We start from the raw sequence: 18,880 nt of genomic DNA on the forward strand, positions 1-18,880 counted from the left end.
GTACTCCCAGCGATGACGGCGGGCCCGAACATCTAACACCTGCTTAACCGTATATGTGGCCCCAGGGTCAGAAGCGACAGGAGTGGACTCCGGAGGCAGAGGTCGAAAGTGGGAGAGGACCACCAGCTTGAGAAGGGAGACATGGAAGACATCATGTATGCGCAGTGTAGATGGTAGACGTAGGCGGTAGGAAACCGCGCCAACCCGTTCGGCTACCCGGAAGGGTCCAATATAGCGAGGAGCTAGCCTCATGGAGGGGATCCTGAGCTGGATGTTCTTGGTAGAGAGCCAAACCAAGGAACCGGGCAGAAACACTGGAGCGGGACACCGAGATTTATCAGCGTAAGCCTTGAACCGGGCGGCGGTGCGGTGGAGCTTCTCTTGTGTGGAGCGCCAGAGCTGGTGAATCTGGCTAGCCATCAGTTGCGCCGCAGGCGAAGAGCTAGATACTGGCAACGGTAACGGTGGCTTGGGAACCTTTCCATAAACCAACTGGAAGGGAGATTGTGAGGTGGCGGAGTGTCGATGGCGATTGTAAGAGAACTCGGCCCAGGGGAGAAGAGACACCCAGTCGTTCTGCTGCTCCCCTACAAAGGCGCGGAGAAACGCTTTCAAAGTTCGGTTCGTGCGTTCCACTTGGCCATTGCTCTGGGGGTGGAACACCGTGGTCAGGTCTAATTGAATCCCGAACTTCCTGCAGAGCGCCCGCCAGTACTTTGCCGTGAACTGGGGACCACGGTCTGAGGTGATATGCTGAGGCAGGCCGTGCAGGCGGAAGACATGGTGGACGAAAAGTTCTGCCAACTCAGGGGCCGTGGGCAGCTTGGCTAGTGGCACAAAATGAGCCATCTTTGAAAAGCGGTCAACCGTGACCCATACCACCGTCTTCCCTTGCGACGGGGGCAGCTCGACGATGAAGTCTGTGGAGATGTGGGTCCACGGTTCTGCGGGTACCGGGAGTGGCTGAAGAAGCCCCCAGGGGCGACCAGGCAGAGGCTTTTGCTGCGCACAAGTGGGACAGGACTGTACGTAGAGGCGAACATCCTCCTTCACTCGTGGCCACCAATAGAACTCCGTCAGTAATTGGAGAGTTCAGGCGACCCCGGGGTGCCCTGCCGTCACCGAATCGTGTGCCCAGGCTAGGACCCGTCTTCGAGTTCGCACTGGAACTACCACCCTCCCTGCCGGTGCTACGTCGGTGGCTGCCAGTTGGATTTTAGCCGGATCCAAAATATATTGAGGAGGATCGGAGCTGTCCTCAATCTCAGAAACGCGTGAGAGGGCGTCTGCCCTAGTATTCTTGGCTGCTGGCCGGTACCGAAGAATGAAATTAAACCTGCTGAAGAAGAGGGACCAGCGTGCTTGCCGAGGATTGAGCCTCTGTGCATGGGACAAGTATTCAAGGTTCTTGTGGTCGGTATAAACCACGACTGGATGTTGAGCCCCCTCCAGCCACTGATGCCATGCTTCAAAGGCCAGCTTAATGGCCAGTAGCTCCTTGTCCCCGATGCCGTAGTTCCTCTCGGCAGGCGAGAACATCCGGGAGAAGTAGGAGCATGGCCGGGTTTTTTCGTCTTTGGAGACCTGGGACAGGACGGCCCCCACGGCTACGTTGGAGGCATCCACCTCCACAATGAACGGACGTAGGGGGTCTGGGTGTCGGAGGCAGGTGTCCTGGAGGAAGGCCTCTTTAAGATCCTGGAAGGCCTGTAAGGCAGTAGATGGCCAACTTCGTGCATCTGCACCCTTGCGCGTGAGGGCTGTTAAGGGCGCCACCAAGGAGGAGTAATGCGGGATAAAGTGGCGGTAAAAGTTGACAAAGCCTAAAAACCGCTGGACTGCCTTTACTCCCACCGGTTGTGGCCAGTTCCGGATGGCGGCAACTTTTTCAGGGTCCATGCGGAAGCCGGTAGAGGAGATGATATATCCCAGAAAGGGCAAAGACTCCTCCTCAAACTGACATTTTTCCAGTTTCGCGTACAACCGATTCTCCTTCAGCTTTAGCAAAACCTGTCGCACATGTTGTCGATGTTCCTCAAGATTCCGGGAAAAAATCAAGACATCGTCGAGGTAAACAATGACGGACGTATACAGGAGGTCACGTAGCACCTCATTCATTAGATTTTGGAACACCGCTGGGGCGTTGCAGAGACCGAAGGGCATGACGAGGTACTCGTAATGGCCGTCCCTGGTATTAAAGGTGGTCTTCCACTCGTCGCCCGGTCGAATTCGCATGAGGTTGTACGCCCCTCTAAGATCCAGCTTGGTGAAAATGCGAGCTCCCTGTAGGCGATCCAGGAGCTCCGGAATCAGAGGTAATGGATAGCGGTCTCGTCGGGTAATCTGGTTCAGGCCCCGGTAATCAATACAGGGCCGAAGAGACCCATCCTTTTTGGCCACGAAGAAGAAGCCGGCTCCAGCCGGAGAGTTAGAGGGTCTGATGAACCCTCGGTCCAGGTTCTCTTTAATGTAGGCAGACATAGCCTTGGTCTCTGGTAAGGACAGAGGGTATACTCTCCCACGAGGGGGCGTAGTGTCCGGGAGCAAGTCGATTGCACAATCGAACGGGCGATGCTCTGGGAGTAACTCTGCCTTCTCTTTAGAAAAGACATCCTGGAAAGCCTGGTACAGGGGTGGAACCGTCAGAGGAGTAGTCAGGAGTGGAAGCATCTGTAGTGGGCGAGCAGGAAGACAATGGCGGGCGCAGTCTGGACCCCATGACGTGATCTGGAACGAGGACCAGTCGATCACTGGAGAGTGTTTTCTTAGCCAGGGCAGTCCGAGGACGAGTGGGTGAATGGACCTCTCGAGGATGAGGAAAGAGATCTCCTCCTTATGAAGAAGGCCAACCTGAAGCTGAAGCGGACTCGTACGAGTAGATATGGTCCCCGGGAGGGGAATCCCCTGGATGATACTCGCAAGGGTGGTTCCTGGGGCAAGACTTTGAGTTGTAACTGCTGCACCAGGTCTCGGAGGATAAAATTCCCCCCGGACCCGGAGTCGAGGAGCGCCAGGGTATCGAAACCCCCTCCAGGAAGACAGAGTTTAGCTGGAACAGTACATGGGGAGTCCGGAGAGATACTGCCTAGAGTCAACTCCCCACTAGACTCTAGGTTCTGGCATTTCCCGGCCGTTCTGTGCAGCGAGCTAGGAAATGCCCCTTACCACCGCAGTAGAAACATAGCCCCTGTGAGCGTCGATGCCTTCGTTCTTCGGCCGAGAGAGGACCCCGACCCAACTGCATGGGTTCTTCCAGTGGATGAGCAGCGGCCGTAGAAGGTGAAGTTCGAACCCGGGGTGGCGTGGTTCGACGCCCGGACAATCCCTGGCCGGACCTTCGCTCACGAAAACGGCGCTGGATGCGCCGGTCCACGCGTCCAGCCAGTTCTATGAGTTCCTGTAGGTCATCCGGAAGATCCCGGGCCGCGAGTTCGTCCTGGAGCCGGGGAGACAAACCCTCCAGGAAAATCCCGTGTAAGCTGTCCTCTCCCCAGGCTAGTTCAGTAGCCAGAGTCTGGAATTCCATGGCAAATTCTTCCAAGGGGCGATTGCCTTGTCTCAGCTGGAGGAGTTCTGAGGCAGCTGTGGAGGCCCGGGATGGTTCGTCAAAGATCCTCCAGAAGACTTTGACGAATTGCACGAGATTATTCAAGCGGGAGTCTTGGCGCTCCCACAAGGAGGAAGCCCAAGCCAAGGGTTTCCCGTCCAGGAGGGAAATAATGTAGGTCGTCTTAGACCGATCCGTGGTGAACTGCGCCGGCAGGAGGTCAAAGCGGATATAGCAGTGGTTGAGGAATCCCCGACACGCCTTTGGATCTCCTGAGTACCTGGGGGGTGCTGGCATCTGTACCGGGACAGAAGAACCCGGGTTAAGCTGAGCCGTGGATGCTGCGGGGCGAGCGGCGGAGGCACCCTCTACGCGATCCGCCAGGCGTTGAACAGCTGACATTAACGTGTCGAGGCAGGATTGCTGTTGCTGCAGCTTCTGGGCTATGCCTGGGATCGCCTTTAGACCGGCAAGGTCCGCCGGGTCCATGGCCTTGCAATCTGTTGGATTCGTGGACCCTTGGACCGATCGGAACCAGAAGGCGAGCTGCTGAGTGAGGTAGCAACGGAGGTCCCGATCGGAAGGCGGCAAGGAGGGAGTTGTGGTTGGCTGGAGGAAGATCCCGGAAAGCCCTATGCGACCAAGGGCTGTGGCAAGGAAGGACGAACCGGTGAGGCTGGCACGATGGTGAGAAGATCTTCGCCCTGGAAGCCGAGCCTCCCCCGAGAGGAGCTCATAGGAGTTCGGCCGCTGGGACTTAGGAGATTCACCCTGGAAGCCGGCGTCCCCCCAGGAGGAGCCCGTAGGGAACCGGCCGCTGGGATTTAGGAGAGCCCGCGGGGGCGGAGTCAGACGGAGTCCAAGGTTGTCGCTCACCAGTCCAGCGTCGTGTGCCAGGGAATCGTCGCTTGCCAGTCCGGGGTCAGAAGCCAAAGGATCGCTGTAAGCCAAGCCGGGGTCAGAGAGCCGGGAATCGTCGAAAGCCAGTCCGAGGTCCAGAGCCAGAGGGATCACCGTAAGCCGCGCCGGGGTCAGAAGCCAAGAATCGTCGTAAGTCAGTCCAGAGTCAGAAGCCGAGAATCACCGTAAGCCAGTCCGGGATCAGGAAACACAGGAAACCAAGAGGGTACAGGAACGCAGCAACTGGAGACAGGGTAAACCTGGGAACCTCATTGCAAGGCACTGGAGGAGAGCAGCTGCAGGGCTTAAGTAGCCTATAGAGGGCTTAAGTAGCCCTGCAGAGTCTGACGTCACCGGAGGCAGTCCTGAGTATTTCCCGCGCTGACCCCTTTAAATTGGAGCCTGAGACGCGCGCGCGTCTAGGGGGCGGGGCCAGCCGCCGAAGGACGCCGGCTGCTCCGGCGGGGCGGAAACGGAGCAGAAGAGGGCCCTGCAGGCCCGGGCGAAGCTGCCCAATGTCGGGGCTGAAGCGGAGGAGGTCCCCGGAGGCCTGGGGAACGCGGGAAGACACCGGGGCCGCGACCGGGTAGGCAACGATCCCGGGGCCGCCCCGGGATCGCAACAGATTTGGTCATGATTTATCACATTTACCAAATTATAATTATTATAAAACCAGGTTACCAAACCTTTATGGCACCTGTTTATTGAATATAATTTGATATAATTAGTAATATTAATTTATGTGCCCTATTGTAAACCGTTGTGACGGTACCTACCTTAACGACGGTATAGAAAAGATTTTTAAATTAAATTAAATTAAAACTGTGAGAACACTCTGTTTTTGGCCCCAGAGGTGCATCTGCATTGGGGTTAGGGAAGCAGGATGACGACGCCTATAGAGGTCCGATGCCCAGGTCTGTTCTTGTTTTTACTTTATTTACCCATATTTGCCTTTTCTTTATTGTTATCTCTGTTTTTTAATATTTACTATGTCTGATTCTGTTTTTTACTTAAGTTTTCTTTAGTCCAGTGTTTCTGTTAGCTCAGAATTTACATCTTCAATTGTACCTAAGTTTTAAGGTACCATTTTATTTTGTGTCTCCCTAATAATACCACATCCTATTGATATGGTAACTGGCCAGGGGAGAGATTGAAATCATGGTGTTAAAGATTGTTACTAGAAATCAAATAGGGAACAGATTTTAACCAACCCTCTTATTTTGCCTTACGCTTTTAAGGGTGGTTTTAATAAACCTAATAATATATTCCCTTATCTGACTAGGATGCTTGATAACATTGATATCTCTGGTATGACAAATATTTGTTGTTGCAAGTATTATTACTAAACATTAGATCTGTCAGTGGTAAAACTGCTTCACTTGCATCATTTAATCTTAGATGATTCTACTGAAATTCATTCTCTGATAGAGACTTGGATTCAAGATTCAGGTACCTTTCAACTTTTCACATGTCTCCCCTGATTTCTCTTATTTTCAACTAGCACGCGTTGACAAGCAAGGAGGAGAAGTAGCTATATTATACACCAAGAAAACTCCCTTTAAAGATGATCTCTATCCACCAACCATCAGACTGGAAAACCTAATAGTACTTTGTAATAGTTCCTTTAAAATGAGGAATTTCCTTAGTCTACTGAGCACCTCCAGGTTCAGAAGAACCCATATAGGAAAATTAGTTCTTACCTGATAATTTTCGTTCCTGTAGTACCACGGATCAGTCCAGACAATGGGTTAAGCCCCCGTTCCAGCAGTTGGAGACAGACCAGAGTTCTGAGGCTCGCCCATATAAGGACGAAACCCACCCAGGAACCCTCAGTAAAACTATTGTCAAAGCAGAAAAGGTATAAGATCAAGCAAGTACCAGGATAAATAGTAAATTTAATTTAAAAGAACCAAATAACATAACAATTGAATGAACTGTATGACTAAACGCTCTTGTATAACTACCCCTGATCATCGCAAGATGCTTCCCGTGCCTAACAGCAAATCCCAGAAAAATGATGCAGGAGACAAAAATAGAGAATAAACCTGTAAGAAGGAAAAAACGAAAAGACAAGAACAGCAAGAAGGAATTCGAGCGGAAGAATAAGAAAAACGGGCGGGTGTCTGGACTGATCCGTGGTACTACAGGAACGAAAATTATCAGGTAAGAACTAATTTTCCTTTCCCTGTACGTACCCGAATCAGTCCAGACCATGGGATGTCCCAAAGCTTCCCTATAGAGGGTGGGACCCAGACAGTCCCGCTCGAAGCTGCCAACCAAAGGAACCAAAAGCTGGAGCTTGAACATCGAGTCGGTAGTGACGAGCAAAAGTATGAAGAGATTTCCATGTAGCTGCCCTACATATCTCTTGCAGCGACACCGATTGGGACTCCACCCAAGAAGTCGCTTGAGAACGTAAAGAATGAGCTTTTAGGCCCTCTGGAACCGGCCGGCCCTTGCAAATGTAGGCTGAGGAAATCGCTTCCTTCAACCAGCGAGTGATAGTAGACTTAGAAGCTTGCTTCCCCCTGTTGGGTCCACTCCACAGGACAAAAAGATGATCAGAAACCTGAAAATCATTAGTGACCTCAAGATAATGCTACAAAATTCGTTTGACGTCGATACAAGGAAGATCACTATTACCAGACGCCGCGAGATCCTCTAGTGAAAAAGCGGGGAGTTCAATGGACTGGTTAATATGAAAAGATGAAACATAGAAACATAGAAATAACGGCAGAAGAAGACCAATCGGCCCATCCAGTCTGCCCAGCAAGCCACACAGTTCATCCATTTATTTCTTTATTTATTTTTTTTCCCACCCTTTTTCTCCCTCCACCCTTTTTCTCCCTCCCACCCATCCCTATGGCTTCCAGCACCCTCCGGCCCCAACTCCCTTCCACCCCTCCTCCATGCAGAGAGCAGCGCCGTATCCGCATCCCAGTGAACATCCAGCTCAAACAGGGGTAGCAACCGCCACAACAAGCGGGCCACACCCCTGCTCCATACTCCTACCCACCCCTGCTTTGTTTGTTTGTTTCTTGTTTTAGTTTGTTTTGGAGATGGCAGCCCTCCGTGAAGGCAGAACACCAACCACTGGCCACTGGCATCCTGCTCCGTGAATGCCTCTGTGGCTACTGCCGCTCCGTGCAGTGTTTTGCTGCCTGAAGGTGGAACCCCAACTACTGGCCACTGGCATCCCGCTCCGTGAATGCCTCTGTGGCTACTGCCCTCTGTGCAGTGTTTTGCTGCCTGAAGGTGGAACACCAACTACTGGCCACTGGCATCCCGCTCCGTGAATGCCTCTGTAGCTACTGCCGCTCCGTGCAGTGTTTTGCTGCCTGAAGGTGGAGCACCTACTGGCCACTGGCATCCCGCTGCGTGAACGCCTCTGTGGCTACTGCCTCTCCGTGCAGTGTTTTGCTGCCTCCACTTTATTTACGCCCACTAGACTTGATGGATCCACAATGTTTATCCCACGCCCCTTTGAAGTCCTTCACAGTTTTAGACTTCACCACTTCCTCCGGAAGGGCATTCCAGGCATCCACCACCCTTTCCGTGAAGAAATACTTCCTGACATTGGTTCTTAGTCTTCCTCCCCGGAGCCTCAGCTCGTGACCTCTGGTTCTGCTGATTTTTTTCCTACGGAAAAGGTTTGTCGTTGTCTTTGGATCATTAAAGTTTTTTAAGTATCTGAAAGTCTGAATCATATCACCCCTGCTCCTCCTTTCCTCCAGGGTGTACATATTTAGATTCTTCAATCTCTCCTCGTACATCATCCGATGAAGATCCTCCACCTTCCTGGTCGCCCTTCTCTGTACCGCTTCCATCTTGTCTTTGTCTCTTTGTAGATACGGTCTCCAGAACTGAACACAGTACTCCAGGTGAGGCCTCACCAACGACCTGTACAAGGAAATAATCACTTCCCTTTTCTTACTCGATATTCCTCTCTCTATGCAGCCCAGCATTCTTCTGGCTTTTGCTATCGCCTTGTCGGTAAGAAAGAAGGTACGGTCTTTAGGGAAACGCCCGAGTCCGAAAAACGCAAGAAAAGGTCTCTACAAGATAGAGCTTGAAGCTCAGACACTCTCCTGGCTGAAGAGATAGCAACCAGGAAAACAGTCTTGAGAGTCAAGTCTTTGAGAGTGGCACCACGAAGAGGCTCAAACGGAGCCGTACAGAGAGCTCGAAGCACCAAATTCAAATTCCACAAAGGACAAATAGACCGGACAGGTGGCTTTAAATGCTTAGCGCCTCTGAGAAAACGAACGACATCTGGATGAGAGGTGACCGGCCGACCCTCAATGGTGCCCAGGAGAGAACCAAGAGCAGATACCTGAACACGCAGAGAGCTAACCGAAAGACCTTTGGAGAGACTACGCTGAAAAAAAGAAAGTAAAACCGCAATAGAAGGTGAGCGAGCCGAAACACCCAAATCTTCACAGACATTTTCAAAAACCTTCCAGACTCTCACATACGTAAGGGATGTAGATTGTTTGCGGGCCCTGAGAAGGGTAGCAATAACTTCATCTTTGTATCCTCTGCGTCTTAGACATCTCCGTTCAAAAGCCATGCCGCTAGACAAAAGCGATCCGTCTGGTCGGAAAATACGGGACCCTGTCGCAGAAGATGGGGCAGATGATCGAGACGAAGCGGTCCGTCCACTGAGAGGTTCACCAGGTCCGCGAACCACGGCCAACGGGGCCACTCGGGAGCCACAAGAATGACCGGACCGCGATGGAGTTCTATTCTCCGAAGAACCTTCCCCACTAATGGCCACAGTGGAAACACGTAGAGAAGAATGTCGGAGGGCCAGGGGAGAACCAATGTGTCCACCCCTTCTGAACAATGCTCCCTCCACCGGCTGAAGAACCGGGGATTCTTGGCGTTGGCTAGCGTCGCCATGAGGTCTAGGTGAGGAGGACCCCACCTGCGCACGATTAGATCCATCGCTACATCTGATAACTCCCACTCGCCGGGATCGAGATGTTGACGACTGAGGAAGTCGGCTTGAACATTCTCCTTTCCCGCTATGTGGGAAGCTGCCAGGCGATCCAAGTGCTTTTCCGCCCAGAGAAAAAGTTTGCTGGCTTCTAACGCCATTAGACGACTTCGAGTTCCCCCCTGTCGATTTATTTAAGCTACAGTGGTGGAATTGTCGGATAGCACTCGGACAGCTTTGTGACGAATCAGAGGAAGAAAAAATTTGAGGGCCAGGCGAACCGCTCGGGCTTCTAGGCGATTGATGTGCCATCGAGACTGGGATAGGGACCAGAACCCTTGAGTCGTTTGAGATTGACAGACAGCTCCCCAACCGGAGAGGCTGGCGTCTGTCATTACTATGACCCAAGAGGGGGTCAAAAGAGGCATTCCCCTGAGAAGGTGAGCCGGGGAAAACCACCATTGTATGCTGGCGATGGTAGAGTTGGAGAGAGGGAGAATCTCCTGATACTGCTCGGATATCGGCTTCCAATGGGACAACAATGCTTTCTGTAAAGGACGCATATGAGCTAACACCCAGGGGACGAGATCGATCGTGGAAGCCATGGTCCCTAGAACCTGGAGGTAATCCCTCGCCGTGGGAAGAGGGAGAGAGACAAAAATGTTCAACTGATCTATCAGATTGATTGTTCGCGAGTCTGAAAGAAAAACTTTCCCGATCCGAGTGTTGAAAAGGGCGCCTAAGAATTCCAGCTCTTGCAAGGGCTGAAGAGTGCTTTTGGAGAAATTGATTATCCAACTGAGAGATGTGAGAAGCGCTAAAACTCTGTCTACCGCGAGAGGGCAGAGAGAGACGGACTTGGCCCTTATCAACCAATCGTCCAGGTAAGGATGGACCAAAATCCCTTCCTGGTGAAGAGCTGCTGCAACGACTACCATGATCTTGGTAAAGGTGCGGGGAGCAGTGGCGAGACTGAACAGGAGAGCCCGAAACTGGAAGTGCTGACCTAGGATCTGAAAATGAAGGAACGTCTGATGTTCCTGACGAATGGGGATGTGAAATTAAGCCTCCTTCAGATCTAGGAAAGCGAGAAATTCCCCGGGACGAACCGCTGCAATTACCGCCCCCAGGGTTTCCATTTTGAAACGGGGAACCTTGAGGGCCTGATTGACACTTTTGAGATCCAGAATGGGATGGAAAGAATCCTCCTTTTTGGGAACAACGAAGTAAATTGAATATTGGCCGGTGCCCCTTTCGTGTACCGGAACCAGAAGGATTGCTCCTAATTCCTGAAGATTCAACAAGGTGTGGCAAGCCGCAGGCCGCATGGAAGGGCCGTAAGGGGAAACGATATAGAGATCCAGCAGGTGTCTGGCAAATTCTAAAGCATAGCCGTGCTCTATCACATCGAGGACCCAGAGGTTGGAAGTGATTTTGGCCCACTCCTCGAGAAACAGAGAAAGACGCCCACCTAAGTTTCGTGCGGAGGAATGGACCGGCCGAATCTCATTGGGGAGCTGACAGAGGTGGTGGACTGCTGACGGCCATCTCGGAAACCTCGATGGCCACGAAATGAATGGGACCAAGACTGTGACCTGGATACCCCTCCCCTGGGGAAGGATCCACAGGCTCTGTTAACATAACGGCGATTCCCCCTGAAGCGAGAACAAGACAGGAAAAAAGACTTCAACTGTTTGGGACGGTCCTCTGGCAACTTATGTACCTTGTTTTCCCCCAAGGACTGAATAAGCTGTTCCAGGTCCTCACCAAAAAGCAACTTGCCCTTAAAAGGAAGATTGCCCAACCGAGCCTTAGAAGAAGCATCAGCAGACCACTTGCGTAACCAGAGAAGACGTCTGGCAGATACCGCTGAAACCATAGCTTTAGCTTGGACTCGAAGCAAATCATAAAGTGCATCCACACCATAGGCTATAGCACCCTCTAAACGTTCAGCTTGCTCAGCCTCTGCAGACGGGAGGTCCTGGGTGCTGAGTAACTGCTGCATCCACCTAAGGCTTGCCCGCTGCATGAGACTGCTGCAAATTGTCGCCCGGACACCCAGAGCTAAGACTTCAAAAATGTGTTTTAAATAAAATTCAAGTTTACGGTCCAATACATCCCGTAATGCTGTAGAGCCCACTACCGGGATGGTAGTGCGCTTTGTCACAGCGGTGACAGAAGAATATACCTTAGGAATTTTTAACATGTCTAGGCAGTCCTCAGGAAGCGGGTACAATTTATCCATAGCCCTTCCAACGTGAAGACCAGTCTCTGGGGACTCCCATTCCCTGAGGAGGAGCAAGCGGTGCATAGGATGAAAAGGGAAACTACGCGGTAAAGCCCTGAGTCCCGCCAGGACCGGGTCCGCGTTTGGTGTCATCGCCGCTGCCACAGAGTCATCTGGGGAGGCATCAATTCCCAATTCCTGCAAAATGAAGGGAATAAGAGGCTCCAGCTCCTCCCGCCGAAATAAACGCAGGACCTGGGGATCATCGCCCTCTAAGGGGGAGGCAGTAGAATCATCATCTTCCCCTGCATTAAAAGGGTCCAAAGGAGGCTGGGGAGGGGGGCTCCCAGGACTAAACGAACCCTAATAGGGCCCTGAGGGTCCGGGATGACGTCAGGGGAAGGCACCAGTAAATTAGGAGGGTTAGGAAGGGAGGAAACAACAGGGGGGGGGCCACCCCCCTCTGTAAACTGGCCAGGTAAGAATCATGCATTAATAACACAAATTCTGAGGAAAAACGAGGCCGGACCGAATTACACATGGGGCGGGTCCGAGCCCCCCCCCCCCCCGAGAGTGAACCGGGCTCAAATTGGGGAGAAAAATCGGATCCCCAGCCCCCAGAGAAGCAGAAGAGTTTCTTCTGAAAATCCCAAAATGGCCGCCGGAGACGCGCGTTCCCGGGACGGGAACGGCTTTGAAATTCGTCAGGGAGCCCTTCCCCGAGGTCGAAAAAGTGGCGGTTCAATGGAGGAGCCCTCACCCCCTGAAATGCACCAAGAACAGACCCCTTCTCGTGAGAGCCGGGAGGCCGACTCTCTGCAGGCTAAACAACAAGATGGCCGCGGCATCGAGCAGGAAAGCAGCCGCTTAGGTAATTAAGAACAGCTGAGCAGGGAGCCCCTGAGGAGCTGGGCGGGAGATTGAACCCCGCTCCCTCCACACAAAAATAAACTGCTGCCTCATATGTAATTGAATAAATAAAATATATACTGTAAAGTGAGTTTTTGTATTCCCCTTTTTTTTTTTTTAAATAAAAATTCACAGAAGCAGGGGCATGAGAGTCATCCCTGAAGGCTCAACCGAGGTATGTGCATCTCGGGACATGGCAGCAGTAAAAGTGGGGAGAGGGACTGGCACCACCAGTATCACCCACACTAGGTCACCGGGAAGGGAACCTAGGCTGACAGAAAATCAAGGGGCACAGCCCCCTAGGAACCCCAAGAGCGAGGGAGACAAAACTGTTTGCCCTGACACAGTCAGAGAAAACTGACAAAAAGAAATTCTTTTTTTTTTTTTTTTTTTTAATTAATAACAGGTAAACTAAAATTGTACTTGCGTGAACTTGCCCCAAAGAAAGAAGAAAAGAACAACCGAGGGCAAGCGAAAACAGGGAACCAAAGGGTGAGCTGTTCCAACTGCTGGAGACAGACGAATTCTGAGGGTTCCTGGGTGGGTTCCGTCCTTATATGGGCGAGCCAGAGAACTCTGGTCCGTCTCCAACTGCTGGAACGGGGGCTTAACCCATGGTCTGGACTCATCCGGGTACGTACAGGGAACTGACCAACTGGATGCCATTTCAGAGGTTTTTTTGGAAAATGATGCCTATGATTTTAGAGATATGAATTGTGTGCCAGATCATCTTAACGATCAGATTCGGCTGGGGGGGGGGGGGGGGAATCTGATCGTTAAGATATGTGAATTGGAATCGTTTCCGATTTCAATTCACATCGCTAATTTTTTTTTTAGGGAGGCCCGCGCCGCTAAAAAAAAACAACCCACTCGACCCTTTAAATCGACCCCCCCCCCCCCGACCCCCCCAAAACCTTTTAAAATTACCTGGTGGTCCAGGGGGGCCTCGGGGAGAGATCCAGGGGGGCCTCGGGAAGAGATTTCCTGTTCTCAGGCATCAGCTGTTCTAAAAAAAAAATGGCGTTGATGCCCCTTTGCCCTTACCATGTGACAGGGTATCCCTGCCATTGGCCGGCCCCTATCACATGATAGGAGCACTGGATGGCCGGCGCCATCTTTAAAGATGGCGCCGGCATTCTTTACTCATCAGCCCCTATTATAGAGTATAGTATAATAGGGGCTGATGAGCACTGGATGGCGCTGGCCATCCAGTGCTCCTACCATGTGACAGGGGCCGGCCAATGGCACGGATACCCTGTCACATGGTAAGGGCAAAGGGGCATCGGCGCCATTTTTTTTTAGAACAGCTGATGCCTGGGAACGGGAAATCTCTTCCCGAGGCCCTCCTGGATCTCTCCTCTCCCCGAGGCCCCCCTGGATCTCTCCCCGAGGCCCCCCTGGACCACCAGGTAATTTTAAAAGGTTTTGGGGGGGGTTGGGAGGGGGGGTCGATTTAAAGGGTCGGGTGGGTTGTTTTTTTTTATCGGGCCATCGGCGCCATTTTAATTAGTGGCAGCCAAAATGGCGCCGATGGCCTGAGAGCGGGAGATCGCGCCGGGACCCCCCCCCCCCCCCCCCCCACTAGACCACCAGGTAACTTAACATTTTGGGGGGGTTCGGGAGGGTGGGGGAGGGTAAGGAATTGGTTTTAAAGGGTCGGGGTGGGTTTAGGGGTTGTTTTGGTGTGCCGGTTTTCCCGCCCTCCCCCAAATAATTCCCGTGCCCTATTTAACGATAAAATACAAATGCCCCAGACGATAAATCGGGGGCATTTGTATTGTATCGTGCACTCTAACGATTTAGGACGATTTTAAAATTATCTGACGATAATTTTAATCATTCATAAACGATTCACATCCCTATATGATTTGGTTGGATCAGTGTTTGTAGGTATATCTGTGGGTTGAACGGAAGGTGTTAATGGATTATATATTTTATATGAGAGGATCAATAAAAAGGTGAATTTAAGCTGTTTTGATGCTATGCTTCACTTTCTTTATTAACTCCGCCTCATCTATAGAGATATAAATAACAGGCTTTTGAAGAAAGGTTTGCAGAAGCTGCTATGCAGGTTTTTTCTACTATTCATCCTCCAAAAAGCCAAAAACAATTTGGGTGAATCAACTCTTTAAGACTCTTTGTTAAATTGCTTTTGCCAAGTGCAAATTTGTGTTGTTCAACAGACCCATCAGGGAATTTGTGTTGTCCAACAGACCCATCAGGGAAGCATATAGAGAATATCTACAGGTACCACACAACAATACCACCCAACATATAACATTGAGAGATCGGGCCTTCTCCACAGCAGGTCCCCCACTGTGGAACTCCATCCCCCTAGAACTAAGACAGGAACCATGTCTTCAAACCTTCAGGAAAAGACTGAAAACATGGCTGTTCATGAAAGCATTTCCGGACCCTTAAAGATTCTCTACCATCAAATGCAGCATTACTGATCATTTCCTATTAAACTGAAACAGTCTCTATCTACCAATCATTACAATGTTTTACTTCTCGTTAAACTGTTTATCTTTCCTCTAACTCTAATCCCAGTTAGAATGACCTCGTTTTATTGTAACTTTTTTCTTCCATGCACTTGTTTTACCTTTTAATGTATACTCTTATGTTATTAGTTATTTACGTTATAATGTATTTCTCACCCCTTGTTTTATGTAAACCGACATGATACGAACTCCGTGAATGCCGGTATAGAAAATACAAATAAATAAAAATAAAAAAAATCCTGCTTCCTTATTCACACCAGAATCCAGTTGTTACTATTGTCATAAACAGAAGTCAAGTTCCCTTTTTGGAGATATTCTGGGAGGAACTCATTTATTTATTTATTTATTTATTTAAGACTTTTCTATACCATCGTTAAGTAGCTTCCATCACAACGGTTTACAGTGGGCACATAAAGATAGGGATGCTGAGACAGGATAATTGAAATAGCAAATAAACATATGCATTTTTTAATCTTTATATGGATCTACCTAAGGAAATTATATGGAATTTAAATAGCATAAGGGTAGCATAGCACTATGCGCTTCTAATCATTATGACAACAAAAGATGCATGTATAGAGGAAAACAGATTTAAAAATGGGGAAGGGCGAAAAGTTTGGTGGATTTATGTAGCATTTGACCTGAGCATATATATATCTGTTAACCCTCAAGTTCAAAATTTGTGCACATCAGCATACACCAGAAAAGTACTGTCACAGTCACACATTGTACTATTACCTTATTATTCCACTATCAATGTCCGTGGAATGATAGCAGTGCCCGCTGGAGAGTCTGGGAGAGCTGCATCTAACAGGATTACATGGCCTCTGAAAAAAATTTCAAGAATGTGAGGTTAGGCTTTTAAGCAACATAAAATGAAATATAATTCAATAACCATGGAGATTCCAGGCATAGTCAAGAGGGCATAGACTTCCCTGAAAATGCTTTTGCACACGCTTACTGCCTTCTTGTTGGCTTTTGTTCACAAAGTAGTTTTTAATATGGGTATTCTGTCTTCAACTATAGAGATACAATTTTCTTCTAGAATTTATAACACTGTTAATTGGAAACCTGAAACTGAATGAGTTTCCCAGCTCTTTAGGATTCAGAATTGTAGGTTGTCTTATGTCTTTTATATTCTTACACCTCTGGTGCAGGCCTATACATTTACCAGTTAACTGAGCACATAATTAGATTCAGCAATGGACAGTGACAATGTAATGTTTGCTTTAGCAATATAACTTGCTTTCTTTGCTCATATCTTTATATTACAAACTACTGTAGTATTTATCTGAAAATATTTTCAATACACAGCTCTATGAGATACAGGTTAACTGTTAACACACAGGTAAACATTAGGCAGTCTAATATATGTTAAAGAATCATACCCAGCCAGTTCAGTTTATTATTTTGTGAATTGAAGTTGTACAGTTTACAATAGCTGCTTCTTTTATCAAGTCGCCATATCACTATGCTCCATAGCATAGCTCACACTTTCTGATGCATTTACTCTTACAAGTGTATTATTTATTTACTTAAAATTTGTATATACTGCAGTCTTCAAACATTTGCCCGATGAGGTTTAAAATAAAAACATTCATAATAAAATAAACATCCAAAAATGCCTCTTAACGTGTTACTATAGAATAATACAAATTATCCTTGACAATAGTTTATAGCAGCACTTCTCAACCAGTGTGTCACCAAGCACCGGCAGGTGTGTCACGTGCTCCCGGTCTCTCCCGCTGCTCTTCCTTCCCTGCTGCAGTTGCCGCCGGGCTATCAGCACGTTCAAGCCCAATGGGAATGGCAACGGTGCTAGAAGAAGCTATGGCACCTGCGGCTGGCCTTTCCTTCTTTCCTTCGCCTGCCCCCCCCCCCCCCCCCCCCCCCGTGACCCGGAACAGGAAGTAATACACAGTGCGGTGCGCGGGAAGGAGAAAGAGAAAGAGCCGAGCCGCATGGAAAAGTAGCAGTGTCGGCCGCAGCATCGCCCCCGAGCAGTCGAAGCAGCCAGTAATCGGGAAAGGAGACAACAGCATGAGCCTCCCGCGGCCGATGGGATTCTTCTTTCTTGGCCTGCAGGGGCTGGAGGAGGAGGCTGCTGCAGCTACCATTTGAGCTTGGGGGGGAAGAGGAAGTAAGTGAGCGAAAGAGAGAGAAGCAGCCAGCCCGCCTGTGTGTAAGTGAGAGAATGTATTTGATTGAGGGTGTGTGTGTGATTGAGAGAAACTGGTCAGAGAGCTGATGTGTGTGTGTATATGTGAGAGACAGTGAAAGTGACTGCTCAGGGAGATGACTGATGTGTATGTGAGAGTGTGAGACATTAGTCAGGGAGGTGACTGATGTGTGTGTGCGTGTGTGTGAAAGAGAGAAAATGCATGGAGGTGAAAAATCTGGGTATGTGAGAAAGCATGGGAGTAAGAAGTCTGGTGTTGTGGGGGTATGTGTGAAAGAAACATGGGAGTGAGAAGCCTGATTATCAGGCCGATTCAGTAAAGTCCACAGGAGAGCAGGCGAACGCCCGCTCTCCCGGCGTGCGCACAGGCCACTCGCCTGTGCGCGTGATACAGTCTTTAAATGAGGCCCGTCGGTAGAAATGGGCAAAAGGAGGCGCTAGGGACACTAGCGCGTCCCTAGAGCCTCCTTTTTGACAGGAGCGGCGGTTGTCAGCGAGTTTGACAGCCGATGCTCAATTTTGCCGGCATCGGTTCTCGAGCCCGCTGACAGCCACGGGCTCGGAAACCGGTCGCTGGCAAAATTGAGCGTCTGGTTTTCGACCCGACAGCCGCCGGCCGACATCCAATTTTTAACTCTTCGGGACCTCTGACTTAATATTGCCATGGTATTAAGTCGGAAGGTGCACAGAAAAGCAGTTTTTACTCCTTTTCTGTGCACTTTCCTGGTGCCGGAGGAAATTAGCGCCTACCTTTGGGTAGGCGCTAATTTCTGAAAGTAAAATATGCGACTTGGCTGCACATTTTACTTTCTGAATCGCGTGCGAATACCTAATATGCATTTGCATGTTGAGTGCGCTATTAGGTTCGGCTGTTGGACGCGCGTTTTCTGCCCCTTACTGAAAAAGGAGTAAGGGAAAACGTGCGTCCAATGGCAGGTTCTGTATCAGCCTGATATGTGAGACAGAGCATGGGAGTGGGAGCCTGTGTGTGTGTGTGTGCATGTATGAGAGAGAGACTGGTTGATAAGGTGACGGTGTGTGTGAGAGAAAGAGACTGGTGTGTGTGAATGTGAGAGAAAGAATGTGATTCAGGGAATGAGAAGCCTATGCACGTGGAGAGCAAGCGTGGAAATGAGAGAGAGACTGGTGTGTGTGTAACAGAGAGAAAGTGATTATGGGAATGAGAAGCCTGTGCATGTGAAGAGTGAGCATGGGAGTGAGAAACCTGGGTGAGTGTGAGACACAGCATGGGAGGGAGAAGCCTGTATATCCAAAAGAGAACATGGGAGTGGGAAGCCTGTGTGTGTGTGTGTGTGTATGCATGAGAGAGATCAGGTGACTGTGTGTGTGTGTGTGTGTGTGTGTGTGAGAGAAAGAAAGTGCTTATGGGAATGAGAAGCCTATGCACGTGGAGAGAACACGCATGGGAGTGAGAGACTGGTGTGTGTTTGTGTCTGTGTGTGAGACAGAGAAAGTGATTATGAGAGTGAGCAGCCCATATATGTAAGTAGAACACGGGAGTGGGAAGCCTGTGTGTGTGTATGGCATGAGAGAAACTGTTCAGGAAGGTAACTGGTGTGTGTGTCAAAGACTGTTTGGGAGATGATTGGTGTGTGAGAGGCAGAAACTGGTCATGGGGGCATGACTGGTATGGTGTGTGTGTGAGAGACATGGGCCC

The 18,880-nt window shown here is 49.9% G+C and overlaps 1 protein-coding gene across 4 annotated transcripts in view; it reads right to left on the reverse strand.

Moving 5' to 3' along the window:
* LOC115091824 overlaps positions 1-18,880 on the reverse strand; it is a 424,078-nt gene that overhangs the window by 314,056 nt on the left and 91,142 nt on the right. For all 4 annotated transcript variants that reach the window (XM_029602081.1, XM_029602064.1, XM_029602098.1 and 1 more), the window contains exon 2: positions 15,762-15,850. In XM_029602081.1, the coding sequence (XP_029457941.1) occupies positions 15,762-15,850 (89 nt within the window). The remainder of the gene's footprint in view (positions 1-15,761; positions 15,851-18,880) is intronic.

The sequence above is a fragment of the Rhinatrema bivittatum genome, chromosome 1 (genome assembly GCF_901001135.1).
Source record: "Rhinatrema bivittatum chromosome 1, aRhiBiv1.1, whole genome shotgun sequence".
Taxonomy (NCBI): Eukaryota; Metazoa; Chordata; class Amphibia; order Gymnophiona; family Rhinatrematidae; genus Rhinatrema; species Rhinatrema bivittatum.